We start from the raw sequence: 25,969 nt of genomic DNA, 5'->3' as shown, positions 1-25,969 counted from the left end.
TTTTGAAAATCAAGTTGAACTTCTTTTTAATAATTCCAGGAGCAAATCATCAAACAAACAGCATGAGTTCTAATTTCTAATCCTGTTACAACACAATCTGAGCATCAAAATGATCCAGAAGCAAATGACAATGTCTTTGTCAAAATGACACCGCGATAACGCGCTTCTCCCTTCTACAGCGGGCGGTAAGGAGCGTACCCTGGCAATGACTTCACACTGTTCACTATCTCGCTGCACCTAACCATAAGGCTCACCATCTGCTTCGCCAAGTCCTTGTTCACGATTGTTCTTCCCTCCGCACTACCATGGGAGAAGGGTGGCGGTGGAACCACCCGGTTGTTGGCCAGTCGCTGTAATGGAGCTGCCAATGGTGGTGGTGGTGGAAATGAAGCAGTGTCAATGGTTCTAAAGAGCGGGCGAGAGGGAAGCGGTGGTGGGGGGTTAGTAGGGGGCTCTGTGGTCTTACTGATGACAAGCTCTGGAGGAGGTGATGGCGGCCGCTCTGGCTTTCCGTTGACGTTGTCTAACATGAATTTTACACGCGCCGCCTCTCTGCCGCTGCTCGGAGCAGCATCTTCGCCGGGTTTCTTCAGAATGGATTTGAGCCGCCCACTTGGCTTCTGGTTGGAATTGATTAGCGGCCTCGAGGAGGTGATTCTGCTGCTCGCGCTGTTTCCCGGTCCCAACTGAGCACCTTCGACGGGGCGGGATTCCTGTGTCTGCCAGCCGGCTTCAGCGAACGGCTCCGGCGCCTGCGTGTCGGAGTCGCGCAGATGGAAATAAACCTTCAGCTGGCCAAACATCTTGTTTTCCCGCGCGTATTGGAGCGCGGCCTCTGCGTCGGGCTTGAACTTGTAGACCACTTTGCAGGTGTAGGATTGCCAGTACACGCGGAAGCTGGAGAGCTCGAGGGGTCCGAACCGGGCGAATCTTGCCTTCAATGTGGCGATGGACGGCAGCGTCGTCTGTGGTGGAAACTTCATCACGAGAGCGGTCGGAGAGGACAGGCGAAGTTCTGGATTCTTGACGGGTTCCGCTGCCTTGGCGTTGCAAGGCTTCGCCGACGCAGCAGGGGGCGATGTTGTTGATAAAGAAGCAGCGACCACCGTTGATGAAGTGCCGGCTTCCTTCTGCCCGACGGGTCCTTTCTGGCTGATGACCGCCTTCTTTTCACCGACCAGAGTCTTGACCATGTCCATCTTCTTCTGCTTCTTCACGTTCATTTCCTCCAGGCGATCAGATGCGGTACGTTTCCGTCCGGCGATTGAAGGGTCATTGGATCTAAAACCGGGCTTAGGTGGCTTGGTGACGACAGGTGGCACCTTGCCCACTTTGGCTGGCTTCGCCGGAGCAATCTTGGAGGATTCAGCAATAGCCTCCGGCAGCAGTCGTGGAGGTTTGGCAGGTTGGACCTTAGCGGCTTCTGCCTCGGCGGGCGACGGAAGGACAAAGCTTTTTTTATACACCAGCGACCGGAACTTGAGGAAGGCATGGAGCACGGCCGCTGGGACGTCTCGGTCCGAGCCATAGTACGGATCAAGCGCAAGCTCTCGCAGGTTGCCTACCAGATCAGAGACCTGCCGAGGACGAGGAGCAGACGGAAAGGGCTCAGCTAGCTTCGGCTGCTCGGGCCCGACGCTAACAAAAGTGGAGGCCGACTTCCCATCATTGCTCCGTTCTTTGCTCTCCTTCTTCTTTTGCACGATTTCACCGGCGGCATCAAGCATGGAGACGCCACCATCTTCACGCGGGCGCTTTTTGATCTTCTTCTTCGTTGGGATTCCCCAGGAAACGACGACACCCCCCGGCTTCCATGCGTCCGATGGCCGAGCTAACGCAGCCCCATCTTTAGCATCAGCAACTGCGCCGAGCACAGGAGGATCCGTTCGAGGAGCAGTAGCAACGGGAACATCCACCGCCGACGGCGAAGGTTTCTGCTCCGACACTCGCACCTTTGCAAGAGGGGCAGGAGAGACTTGCCGCGGTGGCTTGTCGTCAGCGAAATCAGCAGGAGGTCTCTTCTGAAGCACGTAGTCTCCAGAAGCGGAGGCATCCTGCCCTGCAGTTGTCGGGCGGGGAGGGAGCGGCTGTGGGGCGATGGGGAAGATGTTGTGGAAGCTGCTGAAGGGTTGGATAGGAGAGGGGAAGTCCAGTGGCGTAAGCTTGGACGAGCTAGTGACGGTGGCGCCGGAGAAGAGAAGCTGCGGATCCCTCCGCTTAAGCACGTATTTGTCCTTGGCCGACGAGAGCTTGTGAGGGAGGAGGGCATGGGAGGACCTTCTCGGGTGGCGGCGGTGCTCAGGAATAACCAGTTGACCGCTAAGAGGTGCTGTGGCGTAGAATCATTAAATAAAGAAATAAACGTTTGGAGATTATAATCGTGAAATTAAATTAAAGAGATTATTTAATAAATAAACAAATAACATCTTGCTGCAGAGAAAAACTACGGAAGAGCAGTTGAGCCAAATACATGAAACAGGATTAAAGCCCCCTCATGGTATTTATTATGAACGATTTTTTAAATATAATTAACTAGAGTTGTTGAGCCCAAAGAAATAAATTAATAAAACCTTGATATTAGAATCATAAGGTGAATAAAGATATCTGATTATATTAAACAAAGTATGTCTAATTAGTATGAATTTGGTCAATAGAACTTTGAAAAGTTTTAGAAATAATCCAATCCTGTAGCCCAGTTTTAAAATTATAAATCAAGTATTCAATTCTATTTTTACCCTTATAACTGTTCCACTACTACAATTATAGCAGTCGAATCAATTAATTTTACGGTTTAAAAAAATAATTAATTTATGTAAAAAAATCATTATTTTCAATATAATTAATCAAATTAATAATTGAAAACATTTATATAATCAGAATAACTATACAAACACATATAAACTGATTTCATATCATTTCAATCTTTCTAGGTCCATCAACTAATTTCGACCAAAATCGACTGATGAATCTAGTGAGCTTAGAATGACATGAAATCATGTCCTACATGCTCGCCTAATTCTCCTCATATATCAATTTGATCCATAATATTGAAAATAGTGATTTTTTGAACACGAATATGTCCGAAAAATTAATTCATGTTCAAAAAAATTTTACTTTCAATATATTAGGTCAGATTGATGTTGACAATATGAATATAATCAGAAACACTAAATGAACTCATAGGATCTAGTTTCACATCATTCCAAACTCTCTATGTCTATTTACTTATTTTGGTTGAAAGTCTTTAAGTTTATTTGGGCAAAATCGGTTGATGAACCTAGAGGGCTCATAATGACGTGAAACTAGGTCTTCTGAGTTCGTCAAGTTCTTATAATTATATCTATGCTCTCAAACATCAATTTGACCTAATATATTGAGAGTAGTGATTTTTTGAACATGAATTAAATTTTTTGAACACAAATTGATATTTGAGAACATTTATATAATCAAGAGAACTAAACGAACACATAGAATCTGGTTTCACATCATTCTGACCTCTCTAGTTCTAGCAGTCGGTTTTGACCGAAATTCTTTAAGTTCATTCGGCCAAAAATTGATTAATGAACCAATTGTTGGATTGCAATGATTATAAACAAAGTTCCACATTGAAAATACATGGAAAAGATTATGGACTTATAAGGAAAAAATATCTCCATTAGTATGAGGTATTTTCGATAAAGTCCAAAAATAAAATCACGAGAGCTTAGGTCCAAAGTAGACAATATCATACTATTGTGAAGATATCTGAATTCTTTTGATCTTAACAATTGGTATTAAAGCTCGGACGGCCAAAAGGACTAACCGCTGACTGTGCACAATAGTCATAGTTCAATTGAGTCATGTGGGTGGAATATTGATCTCTAACAAAAGAAGTAAGAGCCCCATGTCTAGATCAAGAACACCTAACACTAGAGAGAGAAATTCTAGTTACGGCTAGGTAAGGAAGACCTAGTAAATCGATTGGACCGAATAGTAAGAAAATCCTAGTAGGTCGGATGGACCAATGAGCAAGGAAGTGCTAATAGGCCGGTTGGATCGAAAGCAGGAAAATCCTGGTGGATCAAGAATCAGATGTCATCAAGTGAATAGGCTTGAGAGGGAGGTCCTTCATTTGAGGGGGGATTGTTGGATTGCAATGATTGTAAACAAAGTCTCACAATAAAAACACCTGGAAAGAATCATAGACTTATAAGCGAAAGATATTTCCATTAGTATGAGACATTTTAGGTATAACACAAAAACAAAACCATAAGAACTTAAATCTAAAGTGGACAATATCGTACCATTATAAAGATATTTGAATTCTTTTGGTCCTAACAATCAAAGAGATTGGAATGACGTGAAACTAGGTCTTGTGAGTTCGTCTAATTATTATATTTATACCATCAAATATCAATTTGACCAAATATGTTAAGAGTAGTGATTTTTTAAACACGAATTAGATTTTTCGAACACATCCGCATTTAAAAAATCACGGCTCTCAATATAATAGGTCAAATTAATGTTTAAGAACATTTATATAATCATAAAAATTAAACGAACACATAAAATCTAGTTTCAAAATATGTTGATGGACCTAAAAAGCTCAGAATGATATAAAATCAATTCATATATGTTCGTCTAGTTCTCCTAATTATATAAATACCCTCAATCATCAATTTAACATATCATATTGAGAACAGTGTTTTTTAAACATGAATCAATCATTTTTAAAAAATATATAAAATAAATTGATTCAACTGCTACAATTATAGCAATCAAATGTGAACCGGGACAAAAATAAAATTGGATACGTGATTTGATAATTTTAAAATTAGGATACGTGATCTAGATATTACAAAAACTTTTCTAATTGATTTGATTTGATAAAAAATTATAAAACTATAGGATCATTGGTAAATCAATACCCCCAACGTGACAATATAGATTATATCTATTTAAATTTTTCAAAACACCTCTTTATAATAATAATTAATAATAACTATGCTATTATAAAACATCTAAATACTCATTTGAGCATGATAGATGCATCTTTTTTCATATAACTCCACATAAGGTGTCGTAATCGTGCAAGGTGACTTGGTGGGGTCGTCGCACGTAGTCTCACGAGACAACCTTGTGGGGCCACCGTACCAGATGCACAAGGTTACCTCATGCGGGATCGCCACACTGACTGCATGACTACATGAGGCGACATAGAGTGAGAAAATTCAACTGTATAATTGAGAGTTAGAAGGAAGAAAATTATTTTTCGTTTAATTTGAATTTTAAAAAAATAATTAAAAGTAATTTATTTTCATAACTTTTATTTTCATCCTCCCAAATAAACAAAACCATAAGGGCTAGACTCTTTCTATGAAATATAATTACCCTACTCAATACTTACATTTTATTAGCAATAGTTCTCTAGAATACAATGATTTTCTATCCAAAAGCGAAACACTTTAAATTTTAAATCCTCATAAACTTTTAAAGGCCTAAAACAAGCAGAAATTCCAAGATGAGTTGAAAGTTATTCAAGCAAGCAAGAAGAAGTGAAGTTTCTATTAATAAGGTGAAAGATTTCTATCAAGAAGTGAAAAGGGCAAAAAATTTAGGTGCATATTTTCCTTAAAATCTACCTTAAGGAATGCACAGTAACGACTGAATACTCTAAACACACGGTGCATCCAATCGGTTGTTCTGCAAGATCCCAATTCATAGTGTAATGCATGAACCAGCCATGACTATTTGCTTCCACATGCATGCATGCAATTCCAAGGCATCTTGTGGCATAAGACTAAATAGCTCGCCCCTAACATCTCCATCATAGAAGTCATCACGAGGAAGATAAATCACGATTGTCAAACAGACAAATAGTAGATGGAGTGAGGTACACAGAATCCAAAGATTTACGCTCTGATAGCCCCATGATTCGACCCCACATTCTCAAGTGATAAATGAATCATTACTTATCAACTCGGATGACCCGTAGAGTCAATTCCAAGGCATCTTGTGAGAGCACAATAACTATTCAAAACTATCCAAAGAGCCAATTTGATCCAGCCAACCTAAGCATACTCTACTCTTAAAATAGTTAGAAATTATTTTTTATTCCATATCTCTATTCATAAATAAAGACTTTTGTAAACTAAAGTATCTATCAAAAACAAATATTATGCAGTACAAATTATTACAAATGCCTTGTTATGAACATGGGCATGCGCTGCACAGTATTTATAAAAGTTAGGTTGGTAAATGAATGAATAAATTTGATGTTAAAAATCTATTTATATTCGTTAATAAATAAAATTGAACAATTCATTAAATTAGATAAATTTAATTCCATAGATTCAACTCATTAATAGTCATAATTCAAAAATAAAATTCATGAAAAATATTCATAAATAATATTTATAAATTATATTTATTAATAAAACTGTTATCAATATCAAATAAAAAATTTTAAAATTAATAAACAAATTTAAATTATCAAATTCAATAATCAATCAAAAAATTTAAATTAAAATTTGAGAACATCTAAACGAACCAAACTTACTTAAATCACGTTCAAACTCAGAGAGTTAAATTTGAACCATCAATACTTAATTCATTTTAGACTCAACTTAACTACCTTATCAAATAAATTTAAACATCCTAGAGTTATCAAATAAATTTAAACACCCTAAATATTAACTCAACTTAGCTTACCTCTATTGGAAACCACTCTATGACAAGCATAGTGCATAAATTCCAAACTAAACTTTAAAATGATATTAAAAATTATAAAGTAAAAAATTAATAAAAATATCCATTTAAACTAATTGAATGGACCTAATGAAGATATTTGTATCTGCCATGGAAAATATAAATTAAATAAAAAGAAACCACTTAAACTAAATAAAATTATATGGTTGGAAAAAAATAAACACTAACAGAGTAAATTAAAACATTTATAATTTAATATAAAAATATATTTAAAAAATATGACACGCACATGTTTAAACTCAATAAAAATATTTACTAAAACTAAACAGTGGCACATATAAAATCAATGGAAAAATTGTATAAGGGGCGCCTTACACAGGAGGAAAAATATCCATATACAACATATGTCTTGCACAGGAGGAGCCTTACACCAGATTAGGGGCGAAGGCCTACCCTAATGTCCTCCAAAGCCATGGGTTGGACTAGTGGCCAGGGAACCAGCCTGCAACACGACATTGCTGATTTGAAAATAAGTAAATAGTCAGTATTCTATAGGAAATTTGCACTATCCAATCTGCATAAACCCCCCAAAAATGAAAATAAATAAATACATAAATAGTCAAAGTACAAAAGCATTCAATGTAAGATATAGTCGACACTATAGTCGACTATAGTGGTCGACCACTATAAAAGACTAAGATACGACAATGTAATTTGGCATTAAGTGTTATAATGTTGAAGGACAATAAAACACAAAAATAAGCCATGGGTTGTAGAGTAGAATTGGCAATTCAAACCTATTTATCTTGACGACTACTCACTCGTGTAATCAACCTAAATAGGTCAGATTCGGCTAGCTATTTATCTTAAGAATAAGATTTATCATTAAGTCAAATATTTGCTACTCATGTATTTTAATGTACATGGTTACCCTTCCCTCATCTCTGTCTCTCTCTCATGCATGGCTCCCATCTCTCTCATCGTCAACTGTCCTGAACAATTCTGCCTTAGCTATTATCAGCTTTCATCTCACCACAATTAGTAGTCCAATGACTTCCCCATCACTACCGCAATTTCTTTGATCTCACTAGTGACCTGCATGCCAAACTCTCATAGATCTCATCAACTCTTTCTCAACTCCACTTAGGAAGGTATAAAAAATATGCTTCTAATTAACATTGGAAAAGCTTGCCAGTAATCATCCACTTATCAAGAGGAATGATAACTTTGAATAGTTATATATATGAAGCTTTAGTGAAGAACCCCTAGTGAAGGATAGAGCAAAGGTGGCTGTGCAAAAGAGCCAGTAGATCCTAGTGAAGGATAGAGCAAAGGTGGCTGTGCAAAAGAGCCAGTAGATTAGTATCTTCTCTGAAAAGATACCTGAACATGTTAAAAATTAAAGATCCTTAATGGATTAAAGAACCTGAACACGTTATTAATAATCATTCAAGATTATTTGATAGATTGAGGTGATTAATTCCATCTAGTTAAAATTGGGTCACATCAAGATAACTGTGCCTTCAACTCCAAAATACCTTAAAATCCAAAAATAACTGACATGAAGGTTGTGAAAATTTTACTGACATCTATTATAAACTTTCTCCGTGCCCAATTACACTTCCTGATGTAAGGAGAAACACTCGGATACAAATGTTCTTGTTAGGCTTTTCATGGTTTTTGCAACCGACACTTAAATACAAAGATGATTAATTTCTGGCTAAGAAATTATTCAAACCATTTTATTCAGAAAGTTACAGAGGCCTCAAATCTCAATCTATACAAATTTCTATGATCCTAAATTTAAATGTTTGTCAAGCTTGTCCACAAACTCATAATTTCAAAACACTTTGGTGGGTGACATAAAACCTGTTATAGTATTTGTTCTCCAGGGGACCCAATTGTAATTTTCGAAATTAATGAACTGATTTAGAAAAATGTCAATTAACACCTATTCTATTGCTTTTCGTTCCCGTCCTTTTATTCCTTCCACTCTTCGTTATAGGCAGCGCTGCCACTGCCTCCTCCTACCCCCTCTCTCTCTCTCTCTCTCTCTCTCACTCATGTAGAAACCAAGACCTCCACTTGGCCCGTCCCATGTTAGCTCGGGTGCTACGATTTACTTCCCTCGCAATGACCGTGAGTCCGGTCGGTGGGGGCCTTGAGGGCGAGGGTTTTGTCTTTTGCTACAAGACCTCCACCTGGCCCTTCTTCCTTTTTGGTGCTGCTGTACCCTCAGACGTGGAGGGCCAATAGAAGTGGACGACAAGCAGCTCTTCTTCCACTTCCAAGCTCACCTACAATTTCAAGACCCTCATCTCCCATGTTCACTTAGAAGACACGGGTGATCAAGGAGAAGTGACCTATTGGCCACCATTCCAAAAGGCAAATGGCATGAAAGCAGAATATCGGGTTGATGCTCAAATTGTTCTTGCAGAAATAATATTTAATTCAGATTGACTGTTTTTTATAGATTGAATATTTTGTAGAGGATGATGATCATATATGTGAGGGTGCGTTTGGTTCAGGGTTATCCCTAATAATCTTAATTATCCATTCAAGGTTATCAACAAAAATCATGTTTGGTTTAGGTAATCGATGATTCTCGAGTAATATTCCATGTCCGACACGTTAGCAAAAGGGACATGCAACCAGGAATCGGAAAACTGAGATTTTTCTTGATTCCGGGGTTATCGAATTTTTTTTACCCAAAATACCATCAGATAAAAAAAAAATGTGAAAAAAAAAGTAAAATGTAAAGAAAAAAATGAAAAATATAAAAAATAAAATTAAAAAAATAAAAAAACATAAAAAAAATTTAAAAATAATAAAAAAATTAAAAATGGTAAAAAAACTTTAAAAATAGAAAAAACATTAAAAAATTTAAAAAAATACAAAAAAAATTAAAAAATAGAAAAAACGTAAAAATGTTAAAAAAGGTAAAAAATAATAAAAAATGTTTTAAAACACTAAAATATTAAAAAATAGAAAAATGTAACAAACCCTAAAAAATAAAAAATAAAAAAAATAAAAAAGTAAAAAAAATTAAAATTTTAAAAATTAAAAAAAAACATAAAAAAATAAAAATATATATAAAAAAAAACATGAAAATATAGTAAAATATAATAGAGTTTAAATAATAATAATAATAATAATAATAATAATATTATCATTATTATTATTATGTATAGTTGGTTTTGTAACTAAGGGTAATCTAGTAAAATACTAAACTAGGTTATTCATTAAAACCTTCAAAAAAATATGTTTTTGTTGCATTACCTAGATTGAACCAAACAACATTTGGTTATATTTTATTCCCCATAACCTTGGTTATGTGATTACCTAGTAATCACATAACCAAGGTTATATATGATAACTTGAACAAAACGCACCCTAAAGATATACAACAATGCGCGTAGCAAAATAGCAGTTGAGAGGATTATCGGATAATGATATATCAATAGTTGGAGTTGTCACAAATGTGAAACAAGGACCTCATAAAAGCTGGAAGAGTTATTGGAATATTCTACTCAGAATACAACATCTTTGACTCGGATTATGATGGATTATATGGTTGTCTTTTTAAAAAATAAAGATGTGAATGCCTCAATGCTAAAAGTGTAACAATATATTTGAGACTAAGCTATCTGGAAGTGTTACCATTGAAACAGAAAAAAAAATTGGGAAGTTTTGTGTAACCTACATTTCCTGCATAAAAAGGCAGCCCCGGTGCACGAAGCTCCCGTCATGTGGGGTCCCAAGGAAGGATCCATTGTACGCAACCTTATCCTATTTTTTGATCACATAGCAACAACTTTACCGTTGCGCCATGGCAACCTACATTTCCTGTATATTGTATCTAATTAACCAGGGGGGTTCTCCCCACCTGTATGGAGTTGTATTTGTGTCTGAGGTAAGTCCCAGCATTTTGTATCCAATGATTTTATCTTGATTGTAGCAAAGGTGATTATGTCCATCCCCCAGATTATATGAAGAGAGGTAAATTACAAAGTCAGCTTATAATCGACTATCAAATGACTAGGGAGTTGGAGGAGTTTTTCCTCAAGGGCACGCGCCTACCAAAAATTAATCTCTACCCATTGAAGCAAATATGTCACCCTCTAACTAACTGGGCACGCCAGTGCGAACAATAATTTTATCTTGATAATTGAAGTTGTAGTTGAGAGTTAGTCTGCATTTGTATTATGTGGATTGAGTACGATAGTATACCAGGGTGCATTCTGAGTAGGGATATAAATGAACCAAACGGTTCGCGAGCTATTCGGAGCTCGATTCGGTAAAAAGTTCGTTCGAGTTCGTTCGTTTATCTTATCGAGCCGAGCTCGAGCTCGATTTCGAGCTTGACAGTTTTATCGAGCCGAGCTCGAGCTTAAGGATATTCGGCTCGTGAGCTCGCGAACATGTTCGTTTATAGGCTCGCGAGCCAAAAAAACGAGCCTTAAAACGAGCCTTAAAACGAGCCAAAAAAATGAGCTCTAAAACGAGCCTTAAAATGAGCCAAAAACGAGCTCTAAAACGAGCCAAAAACGAGCTCTAAACGAGCCCGAAAACGAGTCCGAGCTCGCTTAACGAGTTAGGCTCGTTAACTTTGATAATCGAGCTAATAACGAGCCGAGCTCGAACTGTTCGCGAGCCTGATAATTCTAAAACGAGCCGAGCTCGAGCCTTGTGATAAAAGCTCGATTCGAGCTCGAGCCCGAATATAACTTAAACGAGCCGAGCTCGAGCCTGATACTGTTCGGCTCGGTTCGGCTCATTTACATCCCTAATTCTGAGGTTATGTATGTGCCGAATTGGTTAAATCAAATATTTTTTTTTATTTGAAGCGGGTGTTTCCAGCTTGTTTTATTATATTTACCTTATGTGTGCGTGATTAAATTTATAAAAGTATATGATATAATTATAGTTGTTAGAAAAAGAGAATTATTTCATAACTAATTTACTCTTGTGGCTTCATAAGTGCACATGTATAGATATCTATATATCTTGGCATATTTTGATCCCTTGTTGATGATAAATTGATTTACAAGGGATAATGCGCTTGGAATTTTGAATTAAAATGGGCAAAAATCAAAAGATGCCCCTCATAAACATTTTCATCAAAAGGACACCCATAGGATAAAAAAAGTCAAAACAACGCTCTAGCATGTTTCTCATGCCGAAAATATCTTTATTCTAACATTGTTGTAGCACTTTCGGCGTAGCTATTGTAGCAACTTATGGCATAGGTAGTGTAGGCATAGCTACAATAGCTACTATAAAGTAAATCGCTTCAACTTAATCAAAATTTCTACATATAGAATATTATTATGACAAAATAATATTTAATAACTTGGTCAAAATGACTTAAAATTGATCCAAATAAAAATCACTTCAAAAATATTGCAACAACTTATGACATAAGTACTATACTATTGCAGCAACTATAGAAGCAGGAATGTGATGGTTGTTGTGTAGAGAATTTCTACCAATTTGGTAAAGAGTATTTTAATATAATAGTATTCTATGGGTAGCAATTTGGACCAAATTGGAGCCATTTAACTTTATGCTATAATAACTAATTTAACACGTAACGTCATATCTACTAAACAATATTGAAATAAGAATATTTTTGAAATGAAAAATATGATGAGACATTGTTTTGAATTCTTTTGGAAGAGTGTTTTTAAGGAAAATGATATTAAGGGATGTCCTTTTGATTTTTATCCAATTACTTGTTAAACGAGTCAACTCATGGTAGGGCGGGTTAGCCCGCCAAAAACACATCATATGGTAAGGCGGGCAAGCTAACCCGCCATCCTCGCGGGCTAGGAAATCTCCAACCCACCAAACTCAAGGCGGTTTGCAAGTTAGATGGACTAGCCCACGAGCCTGCCAAAAACTAAAATAAAAATATATATAGAAAAGTTGAAAATTTTAAGTTTGGGTTATGGATTAGGCAAGTCAAGCTCACAAGCACATTGAGTTTTCCACTTTAGTTCTAAATTTAGAAGAAAAAAAAAATCTCAACCCATCGGCTAACCCGAGCCCGTTACGAACCGAGCCGCTTGGGCCCACGACCGAAGCAAGTTGGCCCTCCTAGACCTGCCTTAAGATGGATTGATAAAATTTCAACTCAATCCACTTAAATTATTTGGACAACCCGACGCACCCAACCTAAATTGACGATTATGCTTACATAATAGAGTTTCAACTCCGCGCTCTCATAAAGGCTATGTTATTAATTAAATTGACAAAATAATAAATGCAATACTTATACCACAAGCTACAAATTTGCGCTCCAAAGGAACTGCGTCAATTACTACAACAATAACAACAACCAAGGCTTATCCCACTAGATGAGGGCGGCTATATGGATCATTTTACGTCATTGGATTTTATCCTCTACTATATCATCATTTATACTTAAAAAACTTTATCTTATTTTATTATTATTAATAAATCTTTTTTGGTCTTTCTTTTCCTCGTTTGATGTGCATGTTTGTCATAATTTCAACTTGAGCAATTATTAGTCGTCTAAGTACATACTCGTATATCTTAAACGTGTCTCTCGGAATTTTCCCTCAAAAGATACAACTCTGACTTTCTCTCTAATACTCTTATTTCTTATTTTATTTATCATCGTATGTCCACACATCCACCTTAACATCTTCATCTCTACAACTCTCATCTTCTGCTCATGTGCTCTAGTCATATCCAGCATTTAACTCCATATAACATAGCTAATTGTGGTTTTGTAGAACTTTCTTATAAATTTTAAAATATTTTACGATCACATAAAACATCAGACGCTCTCCACAATTTCAATCATCCAATTTATATTCTATGTTCATTATCGTATGTCCACACATCTTAAAAAAAAAAAAACAACCCGGTGCACGAAGCTTCCGCCATGCGAGGTCCCAGGGAAGGATATATTGTACGCAGCCTTACTCTGCTTTTTGCAAGAGGTTGTTTCCAGGATTTGAACCCGTGGCCTTTTGGCCACAAAGCAACAACTTTACCGTTGCGCCAAGGCTCCCCTTCATATCCACACATCTACCAAACATTTTTATCTCTACAACTCTCATCTTCTGCTCATGTACTCGAGTCATATTCCAACATTTAACTGCATATAACATAACTAACTGCGATTTTGTAAAACTTTCTTTGAAGTTTTAAAGGTACTTTACGATCACATAAAACATCCGACGCTCTCCTCCATTTTATTCATCCTACTTGTATTCTATGTAAGACATCTCTCTCAATCTCTTCATTGTTTGCAAAAATGATCCTAAATATTTAAAACTCTTAGTTTTCGGCAACTCATCATCTTCTATCTTAACAATTGTCTCATTATGTCTAATATTGTTAGATTTAAATTTCATATATTCTGTTTTTATTCTACTAAGCCTAAAATATTTCCTTTCTAGTGTTTAAGGTTTAAAGTTTAACATTTAGGATTTAGGGTTTAGCATTTACTCTTTCACGTGTTTCATTTACCAAAACAATATCATCTACAAACAACATACACCGCAATACCATATCTTGAATGTGTCGTTATAATTAGTGTAAACAGATAGGGACTTAGAGCTGATTTTTTATGTAACTCTATTTTTATTAAAAATATTTTAGTTACTCCGCCTGAAGTTTTTACACTGATCATTACATCCTCATTTCAATTTATGTTATGCTAACACCTATCTTTTCTAGAATTCTTCATATAATTTCTCTTAAGACTCTATCATAAACTTTTCTAAGTCATGAATATCATGTGTACATCTTGTTTTTACTCCCAATATTTTTCAATTAGTTGTCAAAGAAGATGTATAGCTTTTATTGTCTACCTTCCAGGAATAAACCCAAATTGATTTTTGTCACCATGGTCTCCTTTAATCTTTTTCTATTACTCTTTCCTAAAGTTTCATGGTATGACTCATTAGTTAATACCCTTATAGTTTACACAATTATTTACGTCTCCCTTATTCTTATATAAGAGAACTAATATACTTACCCTATGTTGATCAGACATTTTTTTCGTTTTCAATACCACGTTAAATAATTTTGCAAGTCATTCAATATCTTTTTTTCCTAAACACTTTCTTACCTTTATCTGGTCCAACAACTTTTCCATTGTGCATCCCATTTAAAACTTATTCTACTTCTGAAGTTTGGCAATAAAAATTTAAATTTTATACACATTTAACCTACTTAAATTATCTAAGTTAAATTAGTCACCTAAATCTTCATTAAAAAGTTGCTAAAAATACATATTCCACCGCTCTTTTATTTCTCTATCGTTTGCTAGTACTCTATTACATGCATCTTTAATATATTTTATTTAAATAAGATATCTTGTTTTCCTTTCTCTCACTTTAGTTATTCGATAAATGTCACTTTCTTCTCTAATTTTTATATAATCTTTTTTCATTCACTAATTTCTTAGCCTCTCGTTTTTTGTTATTGTATATTTTCTTAAATTTTCTTCATTCTTACAAATATATAATTCCTTATAAGCTATTCGCTTTTCCTTCACTTTTCTTGTACTTTCTCGTTCCACTACCAAGATTTCTTACTTAGTGGTGCATATCCTTTTACTCACCGAGTACCCTCTTAGCTACTATTTTCAACTTTAATATCATCTTATCCCATGTCGTATTAAAGTCACCGTATATTTCACCTAATGCTTGTACTCCTACCTTCTCTTTAAATATATTTTCTTTCTTATCTTTTAACTTACACCATTTAATTCTAGGAGTTGTATATATTTTCTTTCTATTGATATTATGCTTGAGGCGTATATCTAACACTACTAACCTATATTAGGTAGTTAAGCTTTCTCGGATAACCTTGTAATATCTACAAATATTTCTATTCCTCTCCCTAACCATAAGAAAATCAATTTGCAATTTATTATTCTCACTTTTGAACGTAAACAAATGTTCTTTTCTTTTCTTAAAAAATATATTAGCTAATATAAGGTCATATGCTATCGCAAAATCCAATATAATTTTCCCTTCTTCATTTCTCATTTCAAACCCATAACCCCATGTACCCTCTTATATTCCTCATTTTTCACTCTGATATGCTCATTTAGATCACCTCCTATTAAAATCATTTCATTTGACGAAATGTTTTATTATACTTCATCTAAGTCGTCCCAAAATCTTGATTTAGTAACTTCATCTAATCCACTTGTGTTGCATATATGCTACTTACGTTCATAATTTCTTTCGCCACTATTATCTTAAGAGTTATAATTTTATTCTCTTTTTCTAACTACTATTGCAGCTTAATCTTTTAACGAACTATCTACAGCAATACCTACTCCATTTCTTGTTTTACTTTTTCCTGTATACTATAACTTAAAACCCGAGTTCTCTATTATATTTGCCTTCTCGCTTACTCATTTTGTCTCTTGTACACGCAAAATACTAATTCTTCTCCAAATCATCGCATCTACTACCTCTATTGATTTACAAGAGCGTTCCTATGTTTCATATTCTAAATCTTAAACTATTAGTTTTCATATAATATTTGTTCTTATCCAACTTATGGTATGAGAATCAGACATATTTAACAGTACACCCAAGTTCTCATAGCAATGTAGCAATTTTTGCCAATATGTTACAATCGGACCTACAACGCGAACTCTTGCATATTTTGCACTGTACCTCAGTTCTGGAGATGTAGCAGTGCTTGTCGAGACGTTAAGTCAGACCCTGCAACGCATTCCTTCAAGGGGGCACCTACCATTAGCTCAATAGTTTAATCGATTCATTCATTGAACATTTATCGATTAACGCTGGTTGGCAACCTAACTATGTGAATTACTAAATTAATAAAATAATGAATACTTCACTTATACAATAAGAAACCAAATAAATTATTTATATTATAAACTACTTTACACTCACGAAGAATCCTTTGGTTATTTTACACGTTTTACACTTTAACTTTTTTCCATAAGATACCTTTCTCACTAAGTGAATTGTGGATTGTTCAACGTATAATTCTAAATTTGATTGTAGATCGTTCACCCTTTATGTATTTACATGATGTCTTTCATATTAAGTGGATTGCGGGACATTCACGCATGAATATTATATATATATATATATATATACAAACTGGATTGTTGGTCATTCACTATGTATGTTTGTGATGTATTCTTACTAGATAGACAATCCGCAGTGAAAAAGCTTCCGTCGTTTACTTCATTAAAATTTTAAGAGGAAAGAGAAACACAATCCATCAGCGAATGGTTTTAAAGTCAAAATTGATCACCTCAAAATCGAGCGGAAACCAACGGATGGGAAAAAAAAGATATGTACCCCCTTTTCATTCACAAAATTACACCATATAATGACACATGTACCCTTTTTTAACTCACAAAATTACACCATATACCCAAAAAAAAAATGATGTATGTACCTTTTTTCAATTACAAAAATTACACTGCATGTACTCACCTTCCTCAATCAAGGTAAATAAGCATGCAGAGGAAGAGATTTATTTCCCTTTCCATTCTCTTCCCATGCCCATAGGTTTATTTCATTCATCCATCGTCCACTCCTTCAGGTAAACAAAGCATAAGGGTCGTTTGCCCGTTTGCCACTAAATAATGTGTATAACATATTCCTTGACAAATATAAAAGAAGAAATACGAGAAATGATAAACCATATAAGAGCAAATTTAAGAGACATTTATAAGAGATTAATGAGCTTGAGTGCAAAAATTGATGACCTAAACTATTTAGTATTCATTGGTTATTATTATAAGATTTACTATTTTACATCATGCACTACTCTATTATGTCGGCTTTGCATTTTTATGCTTATGTTTTGAAGCTTTTAACATGCACATTATTTGGTAAGATTTGTGCATCGTATTGTGGAATTCCTTTAGATATATGCATTTGTTAGTTTGGTAGCCATTTGTCTGTATTTTTGCTTTGACATTATTATAGTTTTAAGTACAATGAGCAAAGTTAGATTCAGGACAAGCCTAACTAATGCTAAGCATGACAAAACCTAAGTTAAATTTTACACGGAATGCTTCAATATAACTAGAAGTTTATTATGCATGTCCAAAATCAAGTTGACAAACTATCCAAGTTTCATAAAATTTAAAACTAAAGCTCACTGTGCACGTCTTTGTAATTCATAAAGATTCGTTTTATAATAGGAGATGATTCTAACAAGTAAATAAATATTCTTGTTCTATTTAGATAGTTAAGGAGTTTCCTCTAGGACTCCAACAGAGCTAACCCATGTAGTCTATAATAAGGATGCAAATAATTGTAAAAAATAATCAAACAAAAAAAAACATTACAATGAAACATGAAAACTAGAGTTCTAAATATTTAAAGCTAGTTGATTATTACAAGCTACAACGAGCAATAAAAATGTGTAAATGAATTATATTGTCAAATAAACATAAAGGAAACAAGGACTAGAGGTGTAAGATAGTGACATATTATTATCATAGACTTTATTGAAAATGATATGCCACAAACATGTATATCATAAGCTAGAACCTCTGGTTTGTGCTACATTAATTATAGTGGTCAATTAGCCAGAATTTTAGCCAACATCAAAAAGAAAGAAATAATCATTCCAAATCCATTTTTGTCATAAATTCTTTTATATATAATATTATTTAACGTTGAAATAGAAAAGAATATCAAGTGTTCTTTGCTATTATAAAATACCTCTAAAACTTAAAGGAAAATTTTATAAAATGACAATTAAGTCTACTATGTTATATGGAGTTAAATATTCGGCTATAACTCCAAAACATAAGCAAATGAGAGTTGCATTGATGAAAATGTTAAGGTGAATGTACGAGCATATAAAGATGGACAGATAAGAAATGAAAATAATAAAGAGAAAGTTAAAATTACACTTATTAAAAGAACTCCGGGAGAAGTGTCTAAGATGGTATAGATATATACTTGGACGACCAATAAATATTATAATTAAGTAATGTGAAAGTATGACAAATATACACATCAAACGAAAAAGAGGAAGACCAAAAAAGACTTGGTTAGTAACGATAAAATAAAATATATTTTTATTTAAATATACATAATGATATAGTACGGGATAGAGCTCAATGGTTAAAAAGAATCCATATAAACGACCTCACCTAGCGAGATAAAGCTTGATTGTTGTTATTGTTGTATTGTTTGATATTGCAAATATGTAGCTAGTGTGCTAAATGGAATTTGAGGTGGCCACCTACACGGGAGGCGGACATCACCCGCTCCACTTTTGTCAAGGCAACCTTTTAAGGCGGTTGAAGCAACGTAGGTTAAAAAAAAACATTCGGCGCTTTGATTTCAAAAAACTTACTTCCATCGTTGCTGTCACCCCGAATTTGAGGCGGCCACCTAGGCGGGAGGCGGACATCACTCGCTCCACTTTTGTCAAGGCAGCCTTTTAAGGCGGTTAAAGCAACGTAGGTTAAAAAAAAACATTCGGTGCTTTGATTTCAAAAAACTTACCTCCGTCGCTGCTGTCGCCCCCATCGCCACTCGTCGCCTGTCGCTGCCGTCATCGTCTACTGCCAACAGTAGGTTAGGATTTTATATATTTTGGATTGAAATCTCATCTCGTTTTGCCCGAACCAATGGCATACACAAGGCGTCGGTGCGCCGCGACACAATCGGACTGGTCGCCGGGCTTCAGACACATCACCTGAGCCCGACGAGTCCTAACCCATCGTGTGGGCCTGCTAATGGGTCCGGACCCGTCGCATAAGACCAAACGCATCACCCGAACTCGAAGAAGCGTCCGTCGCACGAGGCATCCGAAGCAAGAAGTAGAAACTAAAGCTTTTTCCTTTTTTAACTTAGGGTTTACTCGAATACTTTTAAATTAATAATTTAAATCAACTCCTAGTTATAATTGAGATAATTTAAATATATTTAATTAAAGCTAATAAAATTATCCTATTAATTTAATATATATATATATATATAATTTAAAAAAATATATATTTAGATTAAATTTTTAATTTTTAGTTAATATGTTTTATAATAAATTTTTTTATAACTTGTAATTTTTTTATCTTTTATTTGATTATTGAAAATTAATGGCGGAATAGGAGAAACAACGGGAAGTTGAATTTAAGCGAAAGTCCAGTGATATTGTTTGGGATTATGGAGTATTGTATTGCAAAAAAAATAGATTGGATCACATGCAAATTATGTAAGAAACTTATTAAGGGAGGAGTTTAACGAATGAAGCATCGTAATTGCTTGAAGCATGTCATAAAACAGCTAATGAAGACAAAAAAAAAAGAGTAACCTTATCTTGAAAATAGCAAGATAAGAAGCAAGAAAGGGTGGAAGAAATAAAAGAAGATAGGGTGGAAGTAAATATAGGCGTTGATATAGAGGATGAAGATTGTTAAGTGGAGGAAGATTCTTCTAACAAGATGTCAAAGCACCTCGGGCCTATTGATAAGTGGGCATTCGTAATCGATCCAACAAAGGCAAAACAACAAAACATAAATGATGCATTAAAGTTAAAGTTTACAAATGATGTGCACGAGTGCCTTCAAGATGGATTTATGAGGCGTGGATTCCTTTTTATACAATTGACAATCAAAGCTTCAGGCAACTTATAGAGGCAGTTGACAAATTCGGTCCAGGCTACACACCTCCAAGTCAATATCTTCTAAGAGAGCCACTTTAGAAACAAGAAGTTGAGATGACCTTATCTCTAAAAAAGCATGAAGAAGAGTGAATAAAAAATGGATGTTCAATTATAACTGATGCATGGACGGATCGCAAGAGGAAAAACATTCTAAATTTATGTGTTAATTGCAAATTAGGCACTTCATTCTTTGTTCTATTGAAGAATCCATTAAGACACGCACTAGGACTTACACCTTTGAGTTTATGGGAAAATACATCAATAAAATTGGTTCTCAACATATTGTTCAAGTAGTGACGGACAATGCGACAAACAATATGGCGGGCGAGAAGTTATTAAAGGTTATACAACCTCAAATTTTCTAGACCTCTTATGTGACTCATACAATCAACTTCATGCTTGAAGCAATTGGAAAAAGTTTAGTAGAATATTTGAAAAAACAAATGCCCTAACAATATTCATCTATGCACATCATAAAACTTTAGCTATTATGTGGAAATATACCAAGGAGGATATTGTGAGGCCCGGGGTGACTAGATTTGTTACTCTATTTTTGACCTTGGAAAGTCTCAAATGCAAGAAAGATCAATTGAGATTTATGTTTACATCTGAGGAGTGCAGCAACACAAAATTAAGGAGTAGTGTGACGAGGAAAGCAACGGAGGCGACAGTAACAAGTATCACTTTTTGGAATGGTGTTTCTTTGGATTTGAATGTTTGCACCTCTTTAGTGAAAGCTTTATGCCTTTTGGGTGCACTAAAACAAGTCTAAGAACGAGATTAGAAAGCTTTAAAAAAGAAGAAAATGTCATCTCTATTTTGAAAATTATTGATGAGAAGTTTAAGGGTAGACTTGATAGTCCTTTGCATTATGTCGCTTACTTGTGGATCTCGTTTCCAAGCATATAAAATGACACCAATGTTATGAATGAGTTCTTGAATTGTGTTGAGAGAATTTTTCCCGCCAACAAGAACTAATGATGAATTGTTGAAGTATAAGAGTAAATCCAGAAACTTTGGAAGAAAAACGACGATCGCGACATATGAGAAGGTGAATGTGTACCATGACCTTGATCCAAGTACATCTCTTTCCTTTATTTCTATTCACTACATGTCTTTTTATCTATTTTTGGGGTTTTTTTTTTTGCTTCTTTAAATTTTTAAGTTGGATGATAGTCTAGTTATGGTGGTGACACTTAAAACTTATAAATAATGGCAATGCAATTCCTCTCTTTAACAAGTAGTTTATGGGGATGTAAAAGAAATTGGAGTCAATTTGAAAGGGTAATTAGTAATTCATAAATTATGTTATCTATTTTTTTCTTTTTATTTTTAATAATTTTCTAATTGTTTAGATACATACTAAGAAGAAGAATAGGCTTGAGACATCAAGATTGAATAATTTTCTATATGTCAAATTCAACGTCAATCTTATGAAGAAATAGAGTAAAAGAGAAATGGACAAAGATTTACTTCTATCCTCTCAAGCTAGTGAAGTTTAAGGTTCGCTTGTTAATCATGGTGATGAAGATGAGGTTGAATCGAGTTCAGGACTTGGAGAATGGTGGTGGAGACCTTGGGAGCGGATGAAATGCTACAACCAAGGAGGAGGGTAAGGAACAACCCCATTAGAGAACTTGATAAGGAATTAGATACATCGAAGGAGAAGAATGAAGAAGATGTTGATTTTGAGTCCGATGATGAGTGGATTATGAATGTAGTTGATGGTGTGTATAGATGATTTAGAAGATTAGTTACGTTTAGTTAGTCGTTGTTGACTTGTTGCTATGTTGGATTGGAACTTTAAATTTAAATGTAGACTTTTAGTATAAGTAGTGATATTACTTTTTTAGCATTAATATGGTGATGAATTTTTATTAATTATCCCATTAAATGCATTTATATATTTATTTGTACCTTATATAAATTGTATTGTATTGTATGAAGCTTGTTTATACAAAACATCATAAAGAATGATGACTATTTATAATATTATGTATAAAAAAATAATAAAAAAAATTCAACTGTCTAGGCAGTCGAGGTTGTAAGCGATCACTGACCGCCTTCCACCGCCTACTGCCATTTAGAACACTGAATGTAAGATATTGAAGAGTGAAAATTATTTGACTAAGGTTATGATTCTTTAACGAGATATTTTAGGATATCACTATCAAGAGTTTGCAAGAATAAATAATTGCATTTTCTAGATTATTGTCTGAGAAAGGTTATAGAACCAAAAATTTAGCATTTTATTTCTGACTTAATATGGTCATTGCCCTCAATTATAACCACATTCTTTCCAAGTATTCCATGACATGCCCGGTCAAGAGAGTGTAGTTATAAGTAAACATAAACAAGAAAGAATGACAGTAAGAGCAAGATAATGAATGAAAATGCACATCCATGATGGTCATCTACCAAATCCCAAAACCTTCTAATAAAACCCAAGAGCAGGAAACGTACATATAGGTTAATTGGTTTGCAAATGATTGATTGTGTTAGTATGATGCAATTATACAAATTTAAATACTGATCATATCCCACTGACAATGTAAAAGCATGGTAATAGAAAGGCATGCAATGATTAATACCTCGGGGAGAAAATCTTTCTGGATGATCTGACACAGCCCTAGTCAGTGAAGACGACCCTACTGGCTCCACCCCAAATGCTTGTGCATATGTCTCGTCGAACTCCTCGAAGACCGCCCGCCGGTAAGCAACCAACATTTCCAATTTCTTAACCAAATTTATAGCGGAAAGATCATCTGCCAAAGGGCATGCAGCCATCTGCTTCACATAGGAGAGCACCTGGTCAGGTACAAACTTGTTCCTGGCTTCTTCTATCTGATTTGATGAGTAAATACCCCCTCGTTCAAATCCTGGAACGTCAACATGAAAGTAACTTAGGACACGTGCAGGCCTGAAGTTGAATTTGTTCCTACAATAGCAAGTCAGAGCAAGAGCCTCCCTCCTGCTTCTCTCGTCCGTTGCCTCTTCCACCGCATTGACAAAAGGCCGCAAGGTGGTCTGCTTAGATTTCTCCTCGTAGTAGGGATCAAAAGGGATGAGCTCAGAAGGGTCAAACCATCCGTAGCTGCTATCCCCAAAGAAGGCGACCAATAGATGACCGTCTCTTTTTGTCCTCCGTACTGAAGACAAAGCAAAAGCCTCACTGAATATCTGGCCAGGCCACCATGGGTGTGATTTCACCTTCCCCCACACCATGTCACCCACTTCGAACCTGTTCCTCCAGTTTCCAACTATCCCGTGGAGATCCCTAACCCCATCACAAGACCCGGCCGCGTCAGAAAGATTATCGTACTCCCAAACCTTAATTTCTGCAACAGAAAATTCAGCTAAGGCATCGACGCTAGAAGAGAAACTCCCCGCAGTATGAGATTCAGAATTTATACCTGAACCTATTACTACCTCACTCCCGTGAGCGTCCATGGGAGATCCAGATAAGCCTGCTTCTTCACGTTCTAAGACCACGCCATCGGCCTCCTCGTTGAGCTCCAACGAATCGAGTTCCATGAAAACCCTAGATTCACCAAATCGGTGGCCAAATCCATGTCCATTAGCAGTTTCTTCGTGGCCGGCCACTGGTCCTTCTCGCGCATTGCCGGCGATGAAGTACCGATTGGCGAGACCGCTATTGATCTTGACCACATTGACAATGGAGGCCATCGCAATATCAACACAGAGAGAAACAAAGTGCTAGGAATTGAATGATTAACCCAACGGTGGACTCCAGGCGTAGTAGAACAGTGAAGAACAAGCCCTGAATCGAGCTCTAAAGCATCAGAAATCGAGCGCCATGAGAGAGCGAGAAGAAACCCTAACGCGGAGCGACTAGCGAGAGAGGTGCATTAGACGGTCCTCTGGGAGCCCGCCGCCGCGATTAATCGCAATTGTTATTCACAAGACAGCCGGGAAATAGAACGGAAACGCTAACAGGAGCAGGTAGGATCATCGTACGGTCCTCTGGGAGCCGAGGAGGCATCCAACGGTTATTAAAGCTCTTCTAAACCTATCAGCGCGTAGATTAATGAAGAAATAAAAACGCATGGATAAGTTTTAGTATTTTGAAAACTCCGGACTCAAATGTTCTGTAAAATCTTATAACGTTTCTTAATTAAAATGGGCGAACATATTGACTGTCACATAATTAAATACTATTATTTTAATATAATTTATTTTATAAAAAATTTAATCTGAAAATAAAATAGAAATCAAGTTAGTGAAAATATTTTATATTATCCGAAGAATCGACGTGGCTATGATTTTCTTTATTGAAGAATCAATGATATATATATATATATATATATATATATATATATATATATATATATATATATATGGATTGATATAATTATATTAATATATAAAAAAATAGAAATATATAAATTAGTATGTTATGATATAAAAAAATAAGAATAAGAAAGTTATAATAAAAATTAAAGAGGGAGGCGGGAGAAAAAGAATGAACATGAGACGCGAGAAAAAGTCATTTGAGAAAAATAAAAATAAAAATTATTGATAATTTTTAAAATTATTTTCAATGTAAAAAAATTAATATAACTAAATTTTAAATTTCACAATATATAAAAATGATAATTTTTATTTAAAAAAACGATCTTACACTTTTAGAAATTATTAAATACACTACATTTACAATTTTATACCCAAAATCTTCCTTTAGATTTCATCTCAAAACAACACTAATCGAAGCTAGATAAACTCTTCTTGATGGGATAGTTTTGTCTAGATTTATTTCATTTTAGAGATGTATTTTTTCAAAGTTTTCTTTATCCAAGTTCTATCATCCCTTTTGAGAATATGGATAAAAAAACTAGAATATTCTTTCAATACTAACATTTAGTATAACCATATAGGTAAATTTGAAATGAGGAGACGCCGTCGGAGCCTATTTTTCGATTGCTTGGTGAAGAAGAGGAGGGCAACAAAAACAGAGGAGACGTACGACAACATGAGCATACTCGAGGAGGGTGCGCTAACGACAAGAAAATGTTATCGCCGACTGTTTTCTGACTACTCGATGGGAAGAGGGGAGCAACGAGCAATGACAACAAGTGCTCACATAGGCGAGGGGAGAGGAGAGCATGGGCACGATGATTAAAGTTGAGTTTTTAATTAAAATTTTATTTTATTATTTCAGTCAATTTCTATCTTAAATGTGATAGTTCGGATAAACTTTCTCAAAGCCTAATCGAATTATTTTATATATATATAACTTATTATTATTATCATTAATAATATTATTATTAATTTGATTTCATTTATTTTAAAACAAATTTGTGATGATTTGTTCAAAGATAATTTTGTAACTTTATATATTTAATTTTCATTTCCTTTCCTTGATAACACATATTATGTTAATTAATCTTCACTCCCTCTCAAACAAGGGGAACTTAAATATTTTACTTTTCCCTCCCTTTCTCTTCTTTCCTCTCTCTCTCCCCTTCTATTAATGAATCTTTCCTCACCCCATCCAAACAAAGGGGTGTTGATGTGGCAATAGGAGTTTGACCCCGCCACACTAGCATCCCCTCAGTTGCGCACATAGATGCACAGGGATCAAATCCTGAAAACATAT

General features: G+C 35.2%; 1 protein-coding gene across 1 annotated transcript; it reads right to left on the bottom strand.

The window, feature by feature from the left end:
- Positions 1–24,259, bottom strand: LOC122023333. Its single transcript, XM_042581388.1, has 3 exons — positions 23,766–24,259; positions 22,944–23,690; positions 1–2,329 (listed from the first exon to the last, which is right to left on the bottom strand). The coding sequence occupies exons 1-3, from the start codon at positions 24,037–24,039 to the stop codon at positions 174–176; spliced, it is 3,177 nt and encodes a 1,058-aa protein (XP_042437322.1). The 5' UTR covers positions 24,040–24,259; the 3' UTR covers positions 1–173.
- Between the last annotated feature and the right edge of the window lie 1,710 nt (positions 24,260–25,969).

Source organism: Zingiber officinale, chromosome 1A (assembly GCF_018446385.1).
Source record: "Zingiber officinale cultivar Zhangliang chromosome 1A, Zo_v1.1, whole genome shotgun sequence".
NCBI lineage: Eukaryota > Viridiplantae > Streptophyta > Magnoliopsida > Zingiberales > Zingiberaceae > Zingiber > Zingiber officinale.
This window is presented reverse-complemented; position numbering and strand designations above follow the sequence as displayed.

Bases quoted from the DNA above. Each gene is read 5' to 3' on its own strand.
- LOC122023333 (XM_042581388.1), bottom strand. From the start codon at position 24,039: ATGGCCTCCATTGTCAATGTGGTCAAGATCAATAGCGGTCTCGCCAAT. The intron at 23,691-23,765 runs GTATAAATTCTG...TTTCTGTTGCAG, and splicing joins TGAGGTAGTAATAGGTTCAG to AAATTAAGGTTTGGGAGTAC. The intron at 2,330-22,943 runs GTATTAATCATT...TCTACGCCACAG, and splicing joins AGAAAGATTTTCTCCCCGAG to CACCTCTTAGCGGTCAACTG.